At 39.7% G+C, this 18,140-nt stretch overlaps 1 protein-coding gene across 2 annotated transcripts in view; it reads left to right on the plus strand.

Moving 5' to 3' along the window:
• Window positions 1-18,140, plus strand: part of PCNX2 (pecanex 2) — a 160,742-nt gene that overhangs the window by 33,150 nt on the left and 109,452 nt on the right. For both annotated transcript variants that reach the window (XM_074818460.1, XM_074818461.1), the window contains 5 exons: window positions 5,008-5,143; window positions 8,336-8,478; window positions 9,828-9,981; window positions 10,079-10,111; window positions 17,747-17,918. In XM_074818460.1, the coding sequence (XP_074674561.1) occupies window positions 5,008-5,143; window positions 8,336-8,478; window positions 9,828-9,981; window positions 10,079-10,111; window positions 17,747-17,918 (638 nt within the window). The remainder of the gene's footprint in view (window positions 1-5,007; window positions 5,144-8,335; window positions 8,479-9,827; window positions 9,982-10,078; window positions 10,112-17,746; window positions 17,919-18,140) is intronic.

The raw sequence follows: 18,140 nt of genomic DNA on the forward strand, positions 1-18,140 counted from the left end.
AGCAAACTCGGGAGATGAGAGGGGGCGCTGCTGCCACATGATGGCAGCAAAATCCTGCTCAGGACTAGGAGCTTCGGTAGTCCTCCAGCTTTTGGGACTGTCTTCTCTTCCCCCACCCTTTCATAAGGAGAACTAAAAGGGATGTTTTAAAAGACTCTGGAGATAATGGAACCGTGGGTGCTGTTAATACATTAATTCCAGTAATGCTGCATCTTCTCAAAACGCATCCTCTGGTTTATTAGCTAGTAGATGCTGTTTGTTTTTAAAGTTATTAGTACATTTATCTTTGCTCTGAAATGTAATAGGCTTACAAATTATCAATTTACATGCTTGTTATCAAAACAAAAAAAAATCCGAGTACAGAGAAGTAAGGGTGTAATGCTTTCTGAATTAATTGTATTCTTTCTGAAACTATCATTTTCTTACCAAAAAAAGTGAAGTGAAGATTGCCTTCCCCTTTTCCATGTTTGATATGACTGGGTTTGTCACATCACTATCCAATCTTAATGCTGCTCTCACTTTTGCATATTTCAGTTTTCTTATCTATTTTAAGCTGCTTTTTAGTTTTTTAAGCCTTTTTATTATTTAGTAGTACAAATGGGGACTGTAAATCATCTGCTGCTTAGAAAGGCAATATCCACAACTAGTGGATTTAATCTCAATCCTAAATTGTGCAATACTGTGGTCAGATTAATGGTGGCAGCTTTGTAGTGGAGACCTGATGAGTAATGAGTAGAGATGTAGCAAGAGGCCTGTGTGATGAGGTGTAAAAGTTATTGGGACATGAAATGGCAGGGAGGCCATTTTAGGTGAGAAGGAGCAAAGCTGCTGAGGTGTAGTGGTAGGAAGACATAAGCAACAGCATTGAGTGACAGAGGCAGCATTGACAAGCTCTGGGCTGCTGCTGGTCCAGTACATTCAGTGTCAGTTCAGATACCTGTGTTTGTACCACAAACTGACTGTCTTGAAAGTTAAGGGCATTTGGAATTCCCGCTATGTCATTAGCACTACCTGACTCTTGTACAACTGGATTGCTCAGATCTCAGTTCGGCAAGTACTTTGAATGCACCTCAGACCAATACCTCAGAAGTGATTGCTCACTAAATGTGGAGAAGGGGAGATTCCCAACTTGGAGCTTCGCTCTGGCTCTTCTTCAAATGTCACAGCCATAGCTGCTTTGACTTGAGTGGTGTTTTTAGTGAGTATTGCGAATAGCTTTTAGCTATATTATTTATTATCGCTGTGGATATTTGTTACACACTGTTAGGCTTTGTAGTGACCCAGACAGCTGCCTGAAGCAGTCTAGTGGGATCTTTCTGGCTTTAAGCACATGAGGACCAAGAAGAAGGTGCTTTATTATTGTGACTGTTGTAATGTTGGTTACAAGGTTCCTTGTCCTTTCTCCTATATGCAGGTTAAAATGAAATTTAACCAAGACCTGCAAAACAACTTCATTAATGGGGAATTCTTTGTGGCGTGCCTGTATAATAAGCTCACCTTGACAGATATTCAGACTCAAGGCTAGCTAATGCTTAACAAAGGGGATGACAGGCTGTGGCTTGGGCCAAATGGTCAGTGGTATAAGGCAACTGTCACAGACTAATCAGAGAGGGAAAAGGACGATTTTTCCAGTGCTATGTGGTTATACTAAAACATTCACAGTGTTGTATGATTGCTCAACTAGCTTATGTTTACTCAGTGTTCTTACAAAACTGAATTATGAGCCAGAAAAAAATTACTGACTTTATAACCAGTTACCGGTAGAGGGTGCTATGTATCTTTTGCATTTGATCAGCATCGATTGTATGTTTATCAAAGATATTTTTAGTTAATAATTTATTATTCAAAATTTAGTTCAATTATACCTTTGCTTACATTAGCAGTGCAGTTTACTGTAGTGGATATTGATAACATTAATTTGATTCTGCAAATGACCAGATTTTCTATTTAGCAAGATTCCATGTTATACTGTGATCAGGTCTGTTATAATGATTTTATGATTAGAGAGTGTTTGCTCCTATTTATATATGGTAATAAATTTATGGAATCTAGTTTATAGGCTTACAGAAACACAAACACCACCATTGCACTGGTATTTGCTCTGTGTCATAACAATGTCATCTGATGAGACATACAGCTTCTAAGTAGTTGTACAAGCAGTTCAGCATCAGGCGGGTAGCAAGTGAACGTCAGAATGTGTGGAAAATAGGGATAAGGAAGAAAGAAATGGCAAACAAGATCTGAGGGGAACAGAAGATGAGGAAAGAGTAAGAAGACACAGAGAGATGTGGCTGATGAATAAAAGGAGTAGGAGGAGATGAAGCCTGATGATGGCTTCTGATGTTGGAACTACTGTTTTGCTAGCTCTGCCTTCCCAACTTCTCTGCCCTAATTGCCTTTTCAGGCCTACGAAGTTTTTGAATTTTTCCCACAGTCAGTGTCCCAGCTGCTTGCAGACTCTTCTGCCAGTTGCTGATAGGGGGAACGATGGATTTTTTTCTGTAAACAGAAAACACACTATGAGCTCTCTTGGCTTTTTGGTTTTCTTCAAGTCTGATGGGAGATGATTTGATCTCTTATGTTTATTCTTGGAAGAAGTCTTATGAGTAAAAGAATTTTGATTTCTAAGAACTGATAGAGCTGAGTACCAGGGGAATATCTTGGCCTATCTATCTGTCCCTCTGCCATTTCCATTCTTGGTAAACGTGGGATAAAAGACATGGTCTAATCTAGAAATACTCTTGACTACACTTGGCTTTTGTAGAAAGACAGCTAAAGATGAAGAAAGATATTGGAGACTGACTCTTCGTTTAAGAAGGAAGGCATGAGCAGCCACTGTTCTATACCCCTGCTGTTTTATTGGGTCATGTTTTTGGGCAGGAATTCCTAGGGTAGTGTTCCTCCATACCCTGGGCCATGCTTGCCTTTTTCCTGCTGTGGACAGGGAGTCCCAGGGTTGCACCCACAATGACAAGGAACAGGACAGCTCATCCCAAGGAAAAAAAAACAACCAACCAAACAAAAAATCCATTGGTTTCTTTCAAGCTGGACAAGGTCACCCTTCAGAATCTGCAAAAGGCATGGCTGTCCTCTGTAGTCCTTATCTGTGAGAATCTTCCACCTCGGAAGTATGCCTCTAGCCTTCCTCCCCTTTCTACCTGCCTAAATCTGTTGATTGAGATCTAGGATCTTGGATCTGTTCCCATCCCTTCTGTACTCTTTTGTTATTGACCACTGACAAGGTGCTAAACAAAGGAGATGTGCTCCCACAAAGGAGATACCTTCTTCCAGAGAGTTGCCTCGTGGCTGGGACATCACAGAATGGCTTGAGTTGGACCAAGTCCTCATTTCCTACTGGCCCCCAGAGGGAACATGACAGCTGTCCTGACTCTGTAGAGCAGATCATGCTTCTGCCTGTAGTAGGAGGAGTGGGGAGTGCAGGGGAAGCCATTAGGGTCAGGAACGTGGGGCGTCCTCTTTTCTGCTCAGCTGATAGCTCTGCTGGAGTGGCAGATGGTGAATATCAGGTCTGGGATCCAAGCCTGATAGCAATCAAGGCTTTGAAAAAACTAAACTGTCTGGCTCAGAGACCAGAGGCCTGATGGCTCCTCTGGTGACATCCCAAGGCTGCTCGTGTTCCTGTTGGTCCAGGCAGAGCTAGCAAGTCCTGGAGGGGAGGAGAGAGCGTGTGTTTCAAGCTGTTAATGTGACTCTTCAGCCCTGCTTCTAAGTAATCCAGACACTGAACCTGATCCCAGTGCAGTGCTAGCCACTTCAGTGTAAGTTAACAGCCAGTTATGTACAGGACAGCCACAATTTTAAAGCCCCTTTTGTTGAGATTAACAAGGGTTACGTGACAGGCTTGGAGAATTGGTGCCCAAAGACAAGGAAGGTTAACTAAAATTAATAAGGTGGCTTCGGGGCAAGCATAGGGTATGCAAGATGAGAGTTTTATTCTTTCCCCTGCCACAGGCTTCCTGGCTGAATGTAGGCAGATTGCTCTACTTTCTTCCTGCTTGTCTTTCCTTTATGGAAAATAGGAACAACAGGTATGAGTACCTTGCATGAGCACTGAAGTGTTTTCACCTCATGCAGTTATGAAAGTAATACGAGCCCAAGGCAGGCATCCAGAGGCAGAGGGGTAATATGCTCAGAGCAGGGTGCCTGATATATAAACCCCGTTTGGAAGAGAATAAGCAAGTAGTATTCAAAATAGATCTTTTCTCCAAGTAACAATTATTTCATTTCAGTATAGTTCTTGCTGGGACCCAGTCAGTCATGTCATGGTAGCAAACCATTTTTGCAACCCAACAGATATTGCTGCCATATGTGCAGAAGATTTCCTCAAGTAAATCATTTAAGTGCTGTATCTACAACATAAAGCAGTAAACACGGGGCGGGGGAGGGGGAAATAGCATCTTGCTCAGGGCCCTCCCAGGGTGAATTTATGCTCAGTACGTGGGATACCTGAGCTAGCCTTATGTGAATTAGCCCATGTATTTTTGTCATCCTGCTAGGGCAGAAGGAAGGTCTTGTAGCTTGAATTCTCAGTAGGGTAAATTAGTACTCACTGAATTCAGTGCAGATGAGGCCAGACTAGCTTAGTACCTAAGTGAGCTTGTTTGAAAACTAATCCAGGATCTCTGCAGTAGCTACCCTGCAGTTTTGGTCTGTAAATATGCAGGTCTTGACCTGAATTGTTGTCAGTGGACAGAAAAAGGCAATTCTGAAGTGTGATTTATTGTAAGTGTTCATCTCAGGATGAGAAAAATTATGGTAAAGAAGTATCTGTTTCTCTGCAGTGGATGCAGTAGACCACGTGTATCTAAATTTGGGCATTAACTGCTTTGTGGGCCTGGGCTAGATTTCAGGTTTGGAGGTGGAAGGCTTCATGTCCTGTGAGCCAACCAGTAATGTAGTTACAGGCTTCTTCCTGAAATGTTTCAGAAATACTAGAAAAATACTGCTTCTTAAAACAGTATTTTTCTTCCTCCCGTCTGTGCACAGTGAAATACAGTTCAGCTCCTCTAGTACTACCACTTCAGAGAGCCAAGAACCATCTTCTGGGGATCAAGCAGCAAGCGCACTTCAGCAGCAGCTCCTACTGATGGTGGCACGAAGGACCCTTTCAGAAAGCCCACGGGTACATTGTAATATCTCAGTTTCTAGCATTCTGATAAACTGCTTTATAAACAAATGCTGCAGGCTTGTTCCTGAGACAATTTTGTTGATTTTCTGTACTACTTTGCCTGGTGTATTGCTCATGTGGGAGAAGATGTATTTAATGTTGATGGATGCAATTCAGCTGCTTTCTACTGACACTGAGTAGTGTCCTAGGGGAGTAGTTAAAGACTCCGTCACCTAAAAAGTTGATCTTTTGTCTTCAGTCTTATGTCATTTGAAAGAAAGAAGACACAGCTGTTAGGATTTTGGACACACCACCAGATTTTAATAGTATGAAGTGTTTATTCCAGATTTGTTACTATCCTAAAACCTCATGTCTGTCTGGTTTTCCTTTTCTGAATTGGGCAACCAGACTTCTGGATGTCTGTTGTGGAATGTCAAAGCCACCTCCTCAATGCAGCTGGTAAAAGAAAAAGGCCTCCGGAGTTCAGTTTGTATGGTAATATGTGGACATACTTGAACTTTACGGTATTCGGGGTCTGTGACCAATGGCTTAAGGCTGTAATCTGTTTTTACAATTCCTTTTTATAATAGCTTTAACCTTTTCTTTTCTTCCATGGCAAATTCTAGTTTGATATTTATGAATAACCTTAGAATGCCAGTTAATTATCTTTCTTCTTAGATTTTGCACAGGAACTTAAAGCTAGAAGCAATTTGTATGAAGAAACTATTTTAAATTCAAAATCAGGAAATTATCCTGAATTGTGTATTTCAGATTTGGGCAGAGACTTTCATCTAAAGACTCAGATGTTATCCAGATATTTATAATCCTGTAAACTGCCTGTAAATTAGAGAACAATTATCATGCCTTCCCCCCCGCCCCCCCCCCCTTCTGGGAAAACTGCACCATTAAGAAGAAAGACATATTGCTCAAGATCACATAGCAAGTTTGTAACAAGGCCAGGCAGTAATTTCAGAACTTTGTGGTTTCTGATTTTTTTCTTAAACATGAAATTCTGAGCCTGTGTAAGTCAGGAAAAGTTTTGTCATTGATTTCAATGAAGCTAGGGTTTCAGACTGTCTCTGACACCATATAATTTTATGAAGTGAATTTTTGTAAGCCCTTTTTTGATAGGAGGCACAATTAGACTTAGTGACTTGCTTAGGGCTAGTCATAGAGTTTCCCAAACACAGCTCCAAAATCTGACTCCAGCCCAGATACTGCAAGCCTCATGTAATGGACTTCATCCAAACGTTACAGTTCCTCAGGAGCCAAAACGTTCACTTACGCACTCAGTTAAATATGTCTTAAGCTGTTCCAAAGACTGAACAATCAGATCCTCAGGTGTTTTTAATGGACTCTTTGCCACCATTTTTATTTTTTATTTTTATTTAGTTATAGTGAGCAATCTAGATTAGATGACTTGAAGTTAATGATTGCAGTTGATTGTTTCACATTACTTTCTGTTGGGAAATAGGACCCAAGAGAAACAAAACTGTGCCAGTATTAGCAACTGTAATATTTTAAAATATATTTTTTCTTTAAAAATGCCCCAACTCCATAATTAAGTGACTTTTTAAAGTGGTACTAGTAGAAATATTAAAATTTGGAGTACTTAAACTACTTTTAGATTTTAAAATCAGTATGGGGAAGGGATTGCAATCAGTCTCACAGCTTTTAAATTACTTGGAATTGTTAATAAGTGAAAGAATGCCAAACAGCCCAGCATCGTCTTGCATGTCTGAACACTCAGAAACATGAGTGAGTTTCTGTCCTGTGCTGATAGAGGCTGAGCTACCCAGCACTGCATGGTTGTACACTTTAGTCAATCAGAGGCATGAGGTAAAATGCATAAACTTCAATTTCTTTCTCCAGAGCTTAAGCTAGCCTGTTTTACCTCACATTTTTCAACTAACTGAGGATATCAATGAGTTGGTTCCCAGCTGACATGCAGCAATACATTGTTACATGTAAATTATGCATAAAATTTGCTTTCCAGGAAAGTGAAGATTAGAAATTATTCCAATAATCTGAGAGAAAATTTAACAATTCCCTTGTGCAGGTGGACAGGTTGTTTAAAAAAAAAAAGTGTTTTGCTAACAGTCACCATTCAAGAAGATGATTAATGACTTCACACAGAAATCACATTCTCTGACGAAGGAAGTTAATCCAACACAAATAATTCTAATGTAAACATTGCCTAGAGTTCCATAGTAGGTATATTTGTTATCTTATGTTGATCTCTAACAATGATGGAGATGGGGCAGACTAGAAGGAGGTTGAAAACCACTAGACTTTACTGTGATTAGAAATCTCAAATTCTTCTTGAAAGAAAAATAAGTGATTTCCCCCCCCCCCCCCCAATATTAGTGTACCTTGGAAAGAAATCACGACTTTGCCGAGGTTTTTTTGTTCTGTGGTCTAACTTTGCAGTCTCGGCTGATGGTCTGTAGATAAGCCTCCCTCCCCACAAGTGTTGGTGAAGGAGTACAGGTGTAGAGTTGAAGGAGATCTGAAATGCTGTAGTTCAAACAGACAAGAAGAAAAGGCCTTAGAATCTGACAAAAGCAATATTCAAAAGGATGGATTTATGATTGTGATGGTAAGATTAGAGACTAGTGATGTTTATGCTGTTTGTGCTTTTTTTGCAATTTTTTTTTTCTTCTCTTGCTGTTTTTGAGGATGTGCACCTGATGTGGTATTAGAAGCATCTCAGGAAAGATAAACAAAGCAGTGTTCTGGAAAGAGAGTTGATAAGTCACGCCTGTAGGCCTTAAAGCCTACTTGATTTTTTTGATTAAAAACAAGGATTTGTCTTATCGTGTGGTTTTTTATAGCATTGGGCTATAATTAGCCTGATGCATGGAAAAATCTTAAAAAAACCACTTTAGACAAGCAGTGGATCGGGTCTAAAAAATAATTATTTTTTAAACTAATATTTAATATTTGTGTTTAAAGCATATTATCACTGTTGAGCTCCACAACTGATGTAGCTTCTGTCCATCTGCAGTAAGTAAGCTGGTGTGATATTTTTGTTTCTAATTTAAAATGAAGAAAATAAATATGCTCCCACTATCCCTTTTAGAAAAAAAAGAAATATCTGAAACTTCATGTAAATTTGGCCTTTTAAACACCTGTTTTGCTGGCAGCCATATGTCAAATATGAAAGAGTTTTTGTGTATTTCTGGATTGTTTGTTTATTTTTTAAAGCAACCCAGCCAGGACCCTGATGATTCTTCATGTTCTTCAGCACAACGGAAACTGAACAGGCACTTTTACAGATTTATTATATTCCCTGGCAAATGGATTAAAGTCTGGTACGATCGTCTTACCTTGTTGGCGTTGTTGGACAGGTAAGCTTTTTTTAATGCAACTCTATGTGGTGTTACAGTGGGTGGCTCCACATGTCCCTAGAGCAATGCAGACCACTGGAGAAGGAAGAAATGAACATTATATTAGTGTCTTATATCTGGTTGAGTAGATAGATGCATGTTTGCTTTAAGTTAAAGAAAATGTTTTTCTTCAGAGTTGATCTTGGTGGTTCTTGTTACCCTTTGTCTTCAAGGGTAGAGGCTTTGATTCATGTGAGCACCGAGCCTGTAGAATAGTCTTTAATTTGACTCTCACCTGTTGGATCCAATGGGTCTGAGCTTTCTGATGAGAAAAACAGGTTTTTGTGCAAAAATACAGAAGTGGAGGGGTCCTAGGGTATTGTAAACCAAGTACTCCAATCTTTTTTTTTAAAAAAAAAATTATGGTGTGATATTCAGGAGGAGATCTTTCAGCTGTTCCCTCTGTTCCAGTTCAGGTTTATTTGTTTAGAGAAAATTTCTTGTTTTGGTATGTCTCCTCTTTCTAGTCCCTCAGTTTCATTTGGCATTGACTCTGCAGGCAGTACCCTTTGCTATTATGCCTCATGTGGTAATCTACCGGACTACTAGGACCTTCAAACATGTTAGCCTACAAACCTAATGGCTGCTGGCTCTCCTGTCTCTGCTTTTGGGTGGGTGCTGTGCCATACGTGTTGATATGGGGGGCTTCACAGCAGAAATTTCAGATGACAGTTTTACATGTTGCAGAAATCAGGCTATATAGTCAGGGAGCTTAGGTCCAGAGCAGATACTTACGTATCTGTGGTGTCTTATCTCTCTGTTTCAATTGCATGGAAAGCATCTGCTGATAAACGCATTTGTTATAGCCTGAATATTAACATTGTTTTTTATCTCAGCTTCTGTGTTCTAAAAGAACAGATAAATAAAACATCAGATGACGAATTTGGTCTTTCATCTAATTCTTTGTTGTTAGACATATATTTTTTCATTAAATTAATGCTTATTTCCTCATTTAAAAGTGTTTGGGTGTTGGTTTTTTGTGGTTGTTTTCTTGTTGTGGTTTTGGTTGTGTTTTGTTTCTTTTAAATAAACATACACTTGCCTACATTCAAATCAGCTCCCTTGTGGAATTCTATTTGGGAAGTGAGATTGGAGAGTGCTGGACTTCAGTGCATATGCCTTTTTTTCTATACATTTTGGTGAATAAGGTCTTTGGCATGGGGGTGAAATACTGTCGAACATGGAAATGTAGTTTTGGGAGCAAAACCTCAGATCCAGCACTGACAGTTCATACCAGCTGCAGATGGACTTGCCTTGCTCTAATGAATATATAACTAATTGTAATTCTCTTAACACTTTTATTCATATAGGACAGAAGATATAAAGGAGAACGTATTTGCTGTCTTTCTAGTAGTTCTTGTTTCACTTCTTGGATTCCTGACTCTGAATCAGGGCTTCTGTAAAGATATCTGGGTTCTGTTGTTCTGTCTCGTGATGGCCAGCTGCCAGTATTCTCTCCTAAAGGTAGAACACAAGTTGATATGCAATTGCTGAATTTCTTGTAAATTCTACGAAGGCAAAATCCTGTAAGGAAACTTTTATTTTCTGTTTTGTTTTTTAGAGCGTTCAGCCTGATCCTGCTTCACCAATACATGTAAGTCTTGGCCAGTAGAACAAGTCTTTCTCCTTTATTTTCACTTGTGTTCAGTGAAACACAGGTATAAGTAGTTTGCTGTTCTAGGTGATTTATGAAAATGAGCAAGATGTTGTCTATGATTTTGAGACTGTACTACGTTTAATTTTAAGATATTTGAATTTATCACTGCTATTAGAAAAGTGCTTTTTCTTTAAGCTAAAATATGCAGTAAAAACAAATGAATCTGGACTAGTTTGGACTAGTTCCAGCAGCTCAGTCACTGGTCAGTTGGGTCTTTAAATCCTTTTTTTAATTTTTTTTTTTTTTTGAGATTGGGAATTGATTTATTTTTTTTAAAAAAAAAATCTGGTATTGCAAATGTATTTCTCAATAGTATTATTAGCTCATCAAATGGCACAGGTGTTTTCCCTTTGTTATAATATGGTTACAGTTTCTGTGCTTGTGTCCTGCAGAAATGGACAAATCTGTGTGTGAATGCAGGCTGTAAGGATCTTTGCTGGTTGCTGTTTGTCTGTTGAGTATATCAGAGAAACTGAACTATGACAGTGACAACTGCCTTGCAAAGAACCAGTTCCTTACCCAAGTCTGTCCTCATAGGAGCATCATGTTTATGAGCATCATCCTACAACTGCAACCTGACCTCTCCACCTGTCACAGTGTATCAGCGTTTTTGATTTGAAGATCTTGGAAGCTATTTCAGTGGTCAGAAGGTCCCTTACTTGATTTTACACCTGCTGCTTAGTTGCTCATGTTTCTTATTTAGCACTTTGAACGTTTTTGAGGACCCTCTATCTTCCCTTAGGGTTCAAAACTAGCATGTTAAAAACCGCAGGTCTGCTGGATCTTTTCCCTTTGGCAGGGAATAATTATTTTTGTCAGTTTAGAGGCTAGAAATACAGGCTGAACTTGAAAATGAGGTTACTTACAACTATATGCTACACATTTCACTGAGATGGATTTCAGAAGATTCTTACTTTCTTTTCCATGCCAGTTATTATGGAGTGAACTTACGGTATTGTTGGTTATCATGCAGTCACAGGAAATACCTGTCTGCATAAAAAAGGAGGGAAGGCTAATAAACAGCAGCTTACACAGTGTAGGGTAATATTTTCAATACATTAAAGAAATTTTCCGACTTCAGTGAAAGGTTGGGTTTTGTTGGGACTAAAATAATATTATTTATCAGTTCAACTAGCACGTGTCTAGACATAATAATGTGAACTATAATCACATAGTTTGCACTTATTCAGACATTAGTAATGTGTACATTTATTTAAAGTGAGTGGCAAACAGTTTAATCAAAACTTCATTATAAACCTATCTTGCCCATATTTTTTATAGTATTAAAGACAAAGTAGCCAATGAAGTTTAAACAGAACATTTTTTTTTGCAGAACCCACATTTGCATTTCAGACTCCCACAATACTCTTACATGTATCATTCACCATATTGTATTCTTTAAGTCATGCAGCAGTGACCAAAGTAACAATGGGTGTATTCCCATCTTCCATATGCTTTTCTAAAACTTTCAGGGATGTTTTCTTGCAAACTTTTTGGTGCACCATACAAACTCCAATGGAAATAAAATTTAGAGAGTTTTTCCACAGAGGGTTTTAAAGGTGAGAGGCGTCATAGATCAAGTTAAAATAGAAGATTAGCTATTTCTACATTATATCTTTTTAAGACAATAGATATTCATAAAGGCTTGCTTGAGCTAGTAAGCACCACAAAAATAAGACAAGAATGCGAGAAAAGATACTTCATGTACTGTTTCATAATTCATGTGACTACATTAAAATTAGAGAGAATAACATCTCTTGATGTTAATGTAAGGATGCAGAACAGCAGAGGGATTAAAGAATGATCAGTACCATGTCCATGAATAAAAATGCAGATGGGATTTTTCAGTGTGAAACAAACCATCGCGAGCCACAGATTCGCACACTGAATTAATTTCTATTCTTGGATCCATGAGTAGCCGCTGATGCCTTATGTTATCCATGCCTGCCAAGGAGGTTCCAAACTTCTTCTCTATCTCTCACATGCAGACTTTGTTACTGTTTGATGTGACTTTGCCATCTTTAGCCTTTACCATTTTGAAAGACTCTGCTTTAAAATATCATCCAGTGAATTCAGAAAACACAATGCCTAGGGGTTCTGAACTCCTTCTCAGTGCCAGTGTATTCACTTCCTGGTGGTGAGGAAGAGCTGGCTAACTAAACCCTATAAAGTCTGGTAGTCTGTTACAATTCTATTGGAGATAATCTTATTTCTTGTTCCCCATACTACACTGTGACAACTAGGCTCTCTGAGCTGAACACTATGTATTGTCTGTATACTGTCACTGTGGGAAGTGATGAATTTCAGTATATAGAGAAGAACCAATCTTAGCTAATGTTTTGAATTTTTATATTCATTTATACTCATTGAATTTTGATAATAGTTCTGGTATGATTAGCTTTAGTGTTTAAGCTGGAACTTCCCAGGTTCTACAGCTAATGCTAGCTATTGGCATTTACTGTAGCAGCAGGTTTAGTACTGTTGCCTGCTACAAGATGAGAGCCTTATTTTCCTGTCAGCCTGTCCTTTAGCCTTTCCACTTCTGGTCCATTTGGAGCTGGTGGCCTTTAGTTGCTGTTCACACAGGGGTACGTGGTTCTGGGATGGTGAAATTTGGGAACAGCGTCCTCACTGGAGTGGTGGGGAGAAGAAAATAAAGTCCATCCCAAGTGTGAGTTGTATCAGTTTATTAACAGTAGAATATAAGGCAGGTGCCAGTGACTGCAGGGTATTAAATAGAGAGATCCAAGAGATCCTTGTCATGTGCATTTCAAGGTTTTAGATAAATGGCTTTGACTGCAGAGCTGCTTGATATTGGTTGGAGACAGCAGCAGATTGGGCAGTAAAGGCTGTATCTTTAGTAAATGGCTATACAGAAGGATCATGAGAGCTTGTCTGTAAGGCTCTCATAAGACACCTGTATAGCTCAGGATCTAGCTCAGGTTTACGAAGGCATTTGAGCTTTGAAAGATTGCAGTCATGCTCTTAATAAAATTTACAGAATCACTCGCATAACTTCATTGTCTTGGTCCCATTACCTGCCAAAGCAGATAGCGAACTCACTTGGGTAGCTACCATAGGCAGTTTCATAAATCCCATAAGGCACTCAAAAAGTATTTTTAATTTGTCCCTGTAAGCTCTTCTGTATAACTGAGCACACACAATTTTCTTTTTATATAAAGCCTTCTGTCATCTTCCTCTTGCATGTGTGCACCCAAAAGCAAAAAAATCATTAGATCTTTCTGAAATTTGCCCATCAAAATGCTTTGCAGTCAAAAGTGCTATTTTACTAAATGGAAGTGTTTGTGAAAGTATTCTAGTTGCTTTGAAAGTCTTAATATTTTTATCGAAATATAAGAGGCACCAGTGCTGTGTTTGTAGAATGTGGATGTTTCTGAAACATATTCATGAGAAACATGGACCTGAAAAAGTCAGTGACATTTTTTGGCAGACTTAGGGGAAGGAAGAGTTTTCACTGAAATTTTTATCAGTGGAGAAAAAAATGATTGTTCAACAAATGAGATGTAAAATATAAAAGGAATCTTGCTTCATTATTTAAATTCTTCTGAAGGAGAATGCAGAGTGGAGTAGTTTCACCAAGATAAAATCAGTTTTTCATGTAAAAATTTGATGAGTCTGTCTAGTAGAACAAAATCAGTCCTTAATATCTAAAATACCTTGTTGGTAAGTTGCACTGCCTCGTGCCCATTTTGGTGAAGGGCTGACTAGCTTGGCCCTCAGGCACAAGAGAGCTTCAGCCCTTTTTTTTTTCTGGCTGTTTCTAAAACCTTGAAAAGAGGAAATGCAATGTTCATGCCCTGGCTGTGGCTTTCAGGAGGTGATCACTGTCCCAATGATATTCTCTCTCCTAAAAGGTGTCCACTGTTGGCTTCAAACCAGGCCTGTTCCTGTTCCCTTGACAGGGAAGTGATCTTACCCCTGCACTCGGCACTGGTGAGGCCGCACCTCAATTACTGTGTTCAGTTTTGGGCCCCTCACTACAAAAAGGACATTGAATTACTCGAGTGTGTCCAAAGAAGGGCAACGAAGCTGGTGAAGGGTCTGGAGCACATGTCGTACGAGGAGCGGCTGAGGGAACTGGGGTTGTTTAGTCTGGAGAAGAGGAGGCTGAGGGGAGACCTCATCGCCCTCTACAACTACCTGAAAGGAGGTTGCAGAGAGCTGGGGATGAGTCTCTTTAACCAAGTAATAAGCGACAGGACAAGAGGGAATGGCCTCAAGTTGCGCCAGGGAAGGTTTAGACTGGATATTAGGAAGCATTTCTTTACAGAACGGGTTGTTAGGTGTTGGAATGGGCTGCCCAGGGAGGTGGTGGAGTCCCCATCCCTGGAGGTGTTTAAGAGTAGAGTTGACATAGAGCTGAGCGATATGCTGTAGTTGGGAACTGTCAGTGTTAGGTTAATGGTTGGACTGGATGATCTTCAAGGTCTTTTCCAATCTAGATGATTCTGTGTGAATAATCTCCCTCACACAAAGGATGTAAATGATAATGAAATACAGCACTAACACTCACAGCAGTTCCTCTTTCTTGTGTTGCCTGTTCCCTAGATGTGGGGACTGGAGCATTTGTTGCGTTCTGGGAAGGTCATTTAACTTGAGTGCATCCCAAGCAGTGGGACAGCTGTGCAGCCAATGTCCTTCTGAGTGCGTTGATGCTGCATTGCTTTGCTCTTGTTGATCCAATAGTAGGCAAGATCTCCTTTTCAGGGTTCTGTCTCATTCCCCACCACCGCCTGAAAAATAAGAAAGGTGGTATTTGCTCTCATTTTGCAGACTGTCCAGACAGCGTTTGAAAGCTGCTTCCTCAATCCTAACTAGCATTATTGTTGTTAGCATGGTAAGAGTGATTTATTTAGAATAGAATAGATTATTGTTGGAAGGACCTACAATGATCATCTAGTCCAACTGCCTGACCAATTCAGGGCTGACCAAGTTAAAGCATGTTTTTAAGGGCATTGTTGAAATGCCTCTTCAACACTTGATAGGCTTGGGGCATCAACCACCTCTCTAGGAAGCCTGTTACAGTGTTTGATCACCCTCTCGGTAAAGAAATACTTCCTAATGTCCAGTCTAAATCTCCTCAGATGCAGCTTTAAACTGTTCCCACACATCCTGTCACTGGATACCAGGGAGAAGAGATCATCACCTCTCTCTCCGTTTCCCCTCCTCACAAAGCTGCAGAGAGCAATGAGGTTGCTCCTCAGCTGCCTCCTCTCCAAACTAGACAAGCCCAAAGTCCTTGGCCGTTCCTCGTAGGACATTCCTTCCAGCCCTTTCACCAGCTTTGTTGCCCTCCTGGACATATTCAAGGACCTTAACATCCTTCTTAAATTGTGCGGCCCAGAACTGTGTGCAGTACCCGAGGTGAGGCCGCACCAGCGCTGAACACAGCGGGATAATCGCCTCTTTTGCCGGGCAGGTTATGTTGTTTGATGCACCCCGGGATGTGATTTGCCCTCTTGCTGCCAGGGCACACTGCTGGCTCCTACTGAGCCTGTTGCCGACCAGCACCCCCAGATCCCTTTCTGCAGGGCAGCTCGCCAGCCACTCCTCTCCCAGTTTATAATTGTGCCTGGTGTTACAGAATCTGGCATTTCAACTTGTTAAATTTCATCCCATTAATCGTTGCGCAATGCTCCAATCTATGTAGATACCTGTGCAAGGCCTCCTGTCCTTCAAGAGAGCCAACAGCACCTCCCAGTTTGGTATCACCAGCAAACTTGCTAATGGTGCATTCAACTCCTGCATCCAGATTGGTGATAAATGTATAGAACAGAACTGGCCTTAGAATTGAGCCCTGAGGAACAGCGCTGGTGACTGGTCACCAGCCGGGTATAGCCTTATTCACTACAACCCTTTGAGCTCTGCCCTTCAGCCAGTGCTTCACCCAGCACACCGTGAACTACTTTAGAAGCAAGAGTTAAATATACACTGTAAACTTTATTGAGTATATTAGTGTTCTGCTTGGAACTGAAAGGTGTGTAGAGCTAAACCTCTGGACTTCTAGTCATCAACTCCATTTTACCCAGCTGCCTTCAAATAATTACCATGCAAAGATAAAACCTGGGTTCCATAATTCAAGAGGTAAGACAAGAATGTAACATAATGATAAAATTAGACTTTGGTCTAGAATCGGATCAGAATATAAATCATTAAGCAAGTGTTTAGGTGCAATATTTACTGGTTTCTTCTCCTAAGGCACAGCTCGTATTTCAGATAAATGAACTGAAGTTTAAAAACAGCCAGAAAATAACATTTTAAGTGAATTTTTTTTAAAGTCAGGTTTTTATATTTCTAATTCTCCTTTGATTTTTTTTAATGGACATTTGTCTTATTTAAAAAAAAAAAAGTCGTTAGTAAAATTGAAACTCTGATTAAACAGCTACAATTTGTCAGTCTGACTTGATTCATATTCCATGGATGTGAGGTGCAATATAATCCTGCTAGTTCCCTGCAATCTGCCACCTTGTTATCTGACTGATCCCAAAAGAGAGTACAGATCAGTTAATAGCAATGTTAACATATGAGCTTGGCTGGCGGCCAAACAAATATGGCCGCTGTTTCAAATCAGTAAGTAGACTCAAAAAAAAAGATCTTTTATTATACTCACTTAAATCACATTTTACAAATAACAGTTTTACAGCAGCTTTATGCAAGGCAAACTTGAATCCTTGTCACTTTGCTCCTGGCTTTTCACACTCAAGGAATCTTAACTCACTAGCATTTAAAATGTCTTATTTACCCTTAAGCTTGCTACCAGAACTATTAAGATTTTTCTTAAGCATCTGTTATTCTCCCTAGCCCACAGCCCCACAGCAATGTTTTGTAGGATTAGTGCGAATCGATCATGTGAGAGATGTGTGTGAAAGACATAAGATAAGGATCCCTCCACATATTAATTCCTTTGGATCATCATTTTAAAGTGCTGCATGAGAGAGAGACCAGAAACTGCTGATGAGTGTCACCCTCTCCAGGAGGAACACTGATTTGCTGTCAAGTGGGTCAAATCAACAAAAAAAAATTGACTTGTATTGGTGCAAAACATCAATCTCCATGCCTCACACTGCACCTAGGAGGTGCTCTGCTATTTTTTTACTTCCTAAGATGCAATTAAAAAATAATTTTCTATTTCATAAAGTAAAAGAAAAAAAAAAAGCCAACCTACCTGAAGCAGACATTCATTAAAATAAAAGTATTATAGAGAAAAAAATCTTTGTCTATTGAAAAGAAAGGTTCAGACAGATTGAGCGTTTTTTTTTTTCTCCACAGAAGATGGTGACTTCTGCAATTAGTGTGTTTTGAGAGGTCCAAAAGGTTAGATTTTCAAAAACAAATGATTGCTGGAGTTAGTCTTAACTGCTTTTTGTGCCTTTTGAAACTCTCCTCCGGAGAAGATAAAATACCTTGTAACATTTTTATTATTAATTAGTATGTATAAATCATTAAAATATTTTGTCTGGCTCCTGACCCCTCTCCAGTTTAATGCAGTGCACACAGTAGGAGAATGAATACAAAATTCAAACACTTTTTTTCCTTTTTTTTTCTTCCCAGGGGCACAATAAAATCATAACCTACAGCAGACCTGTGTATTTTTGTATATTGTGTGGCCTTATTTTGCTGCTAGATGCTGGATCTAAAGACACAAATCCTCCAGTTTATACAATGTATGGCTTGAAGCTCTTTTCGCCTACATCTCTCCAGTCAGCCAGAGACCATGTAATAGGTGAGTCAATATTTTTCCTAGGACTGTAAAAATGAATTAAGTATTAGCAGAGGAAGTCTGTGTTTTCCCATGTTGGCCATCAAACGCGTTATGGAGGCACAACTCTAAGTCAAATTGATAGAAACATTTGGAATGACTTAAGACAGGTGTGGGGGGGCGGGGGGCAGCTGGCAACCTTCCCTCACATAAAAGTAGTTCTTAATGAAATGAGGCTCATAGAAA

The sequence above is a fragment of the Strix aluco genome, chromosome 3 (genome assembly GCF_031877795.1).
Source record: "Strix aluco isolate bStrAlu1 chromosome 3, bStrAlu1.hap1, whole genome shotgun sequence".
Taxonomy (NCBI): Eukaryota; Metazoa; Chordata; class Aves; order Strigiformes; family Strigidae; genus Strix; species Strix aluco.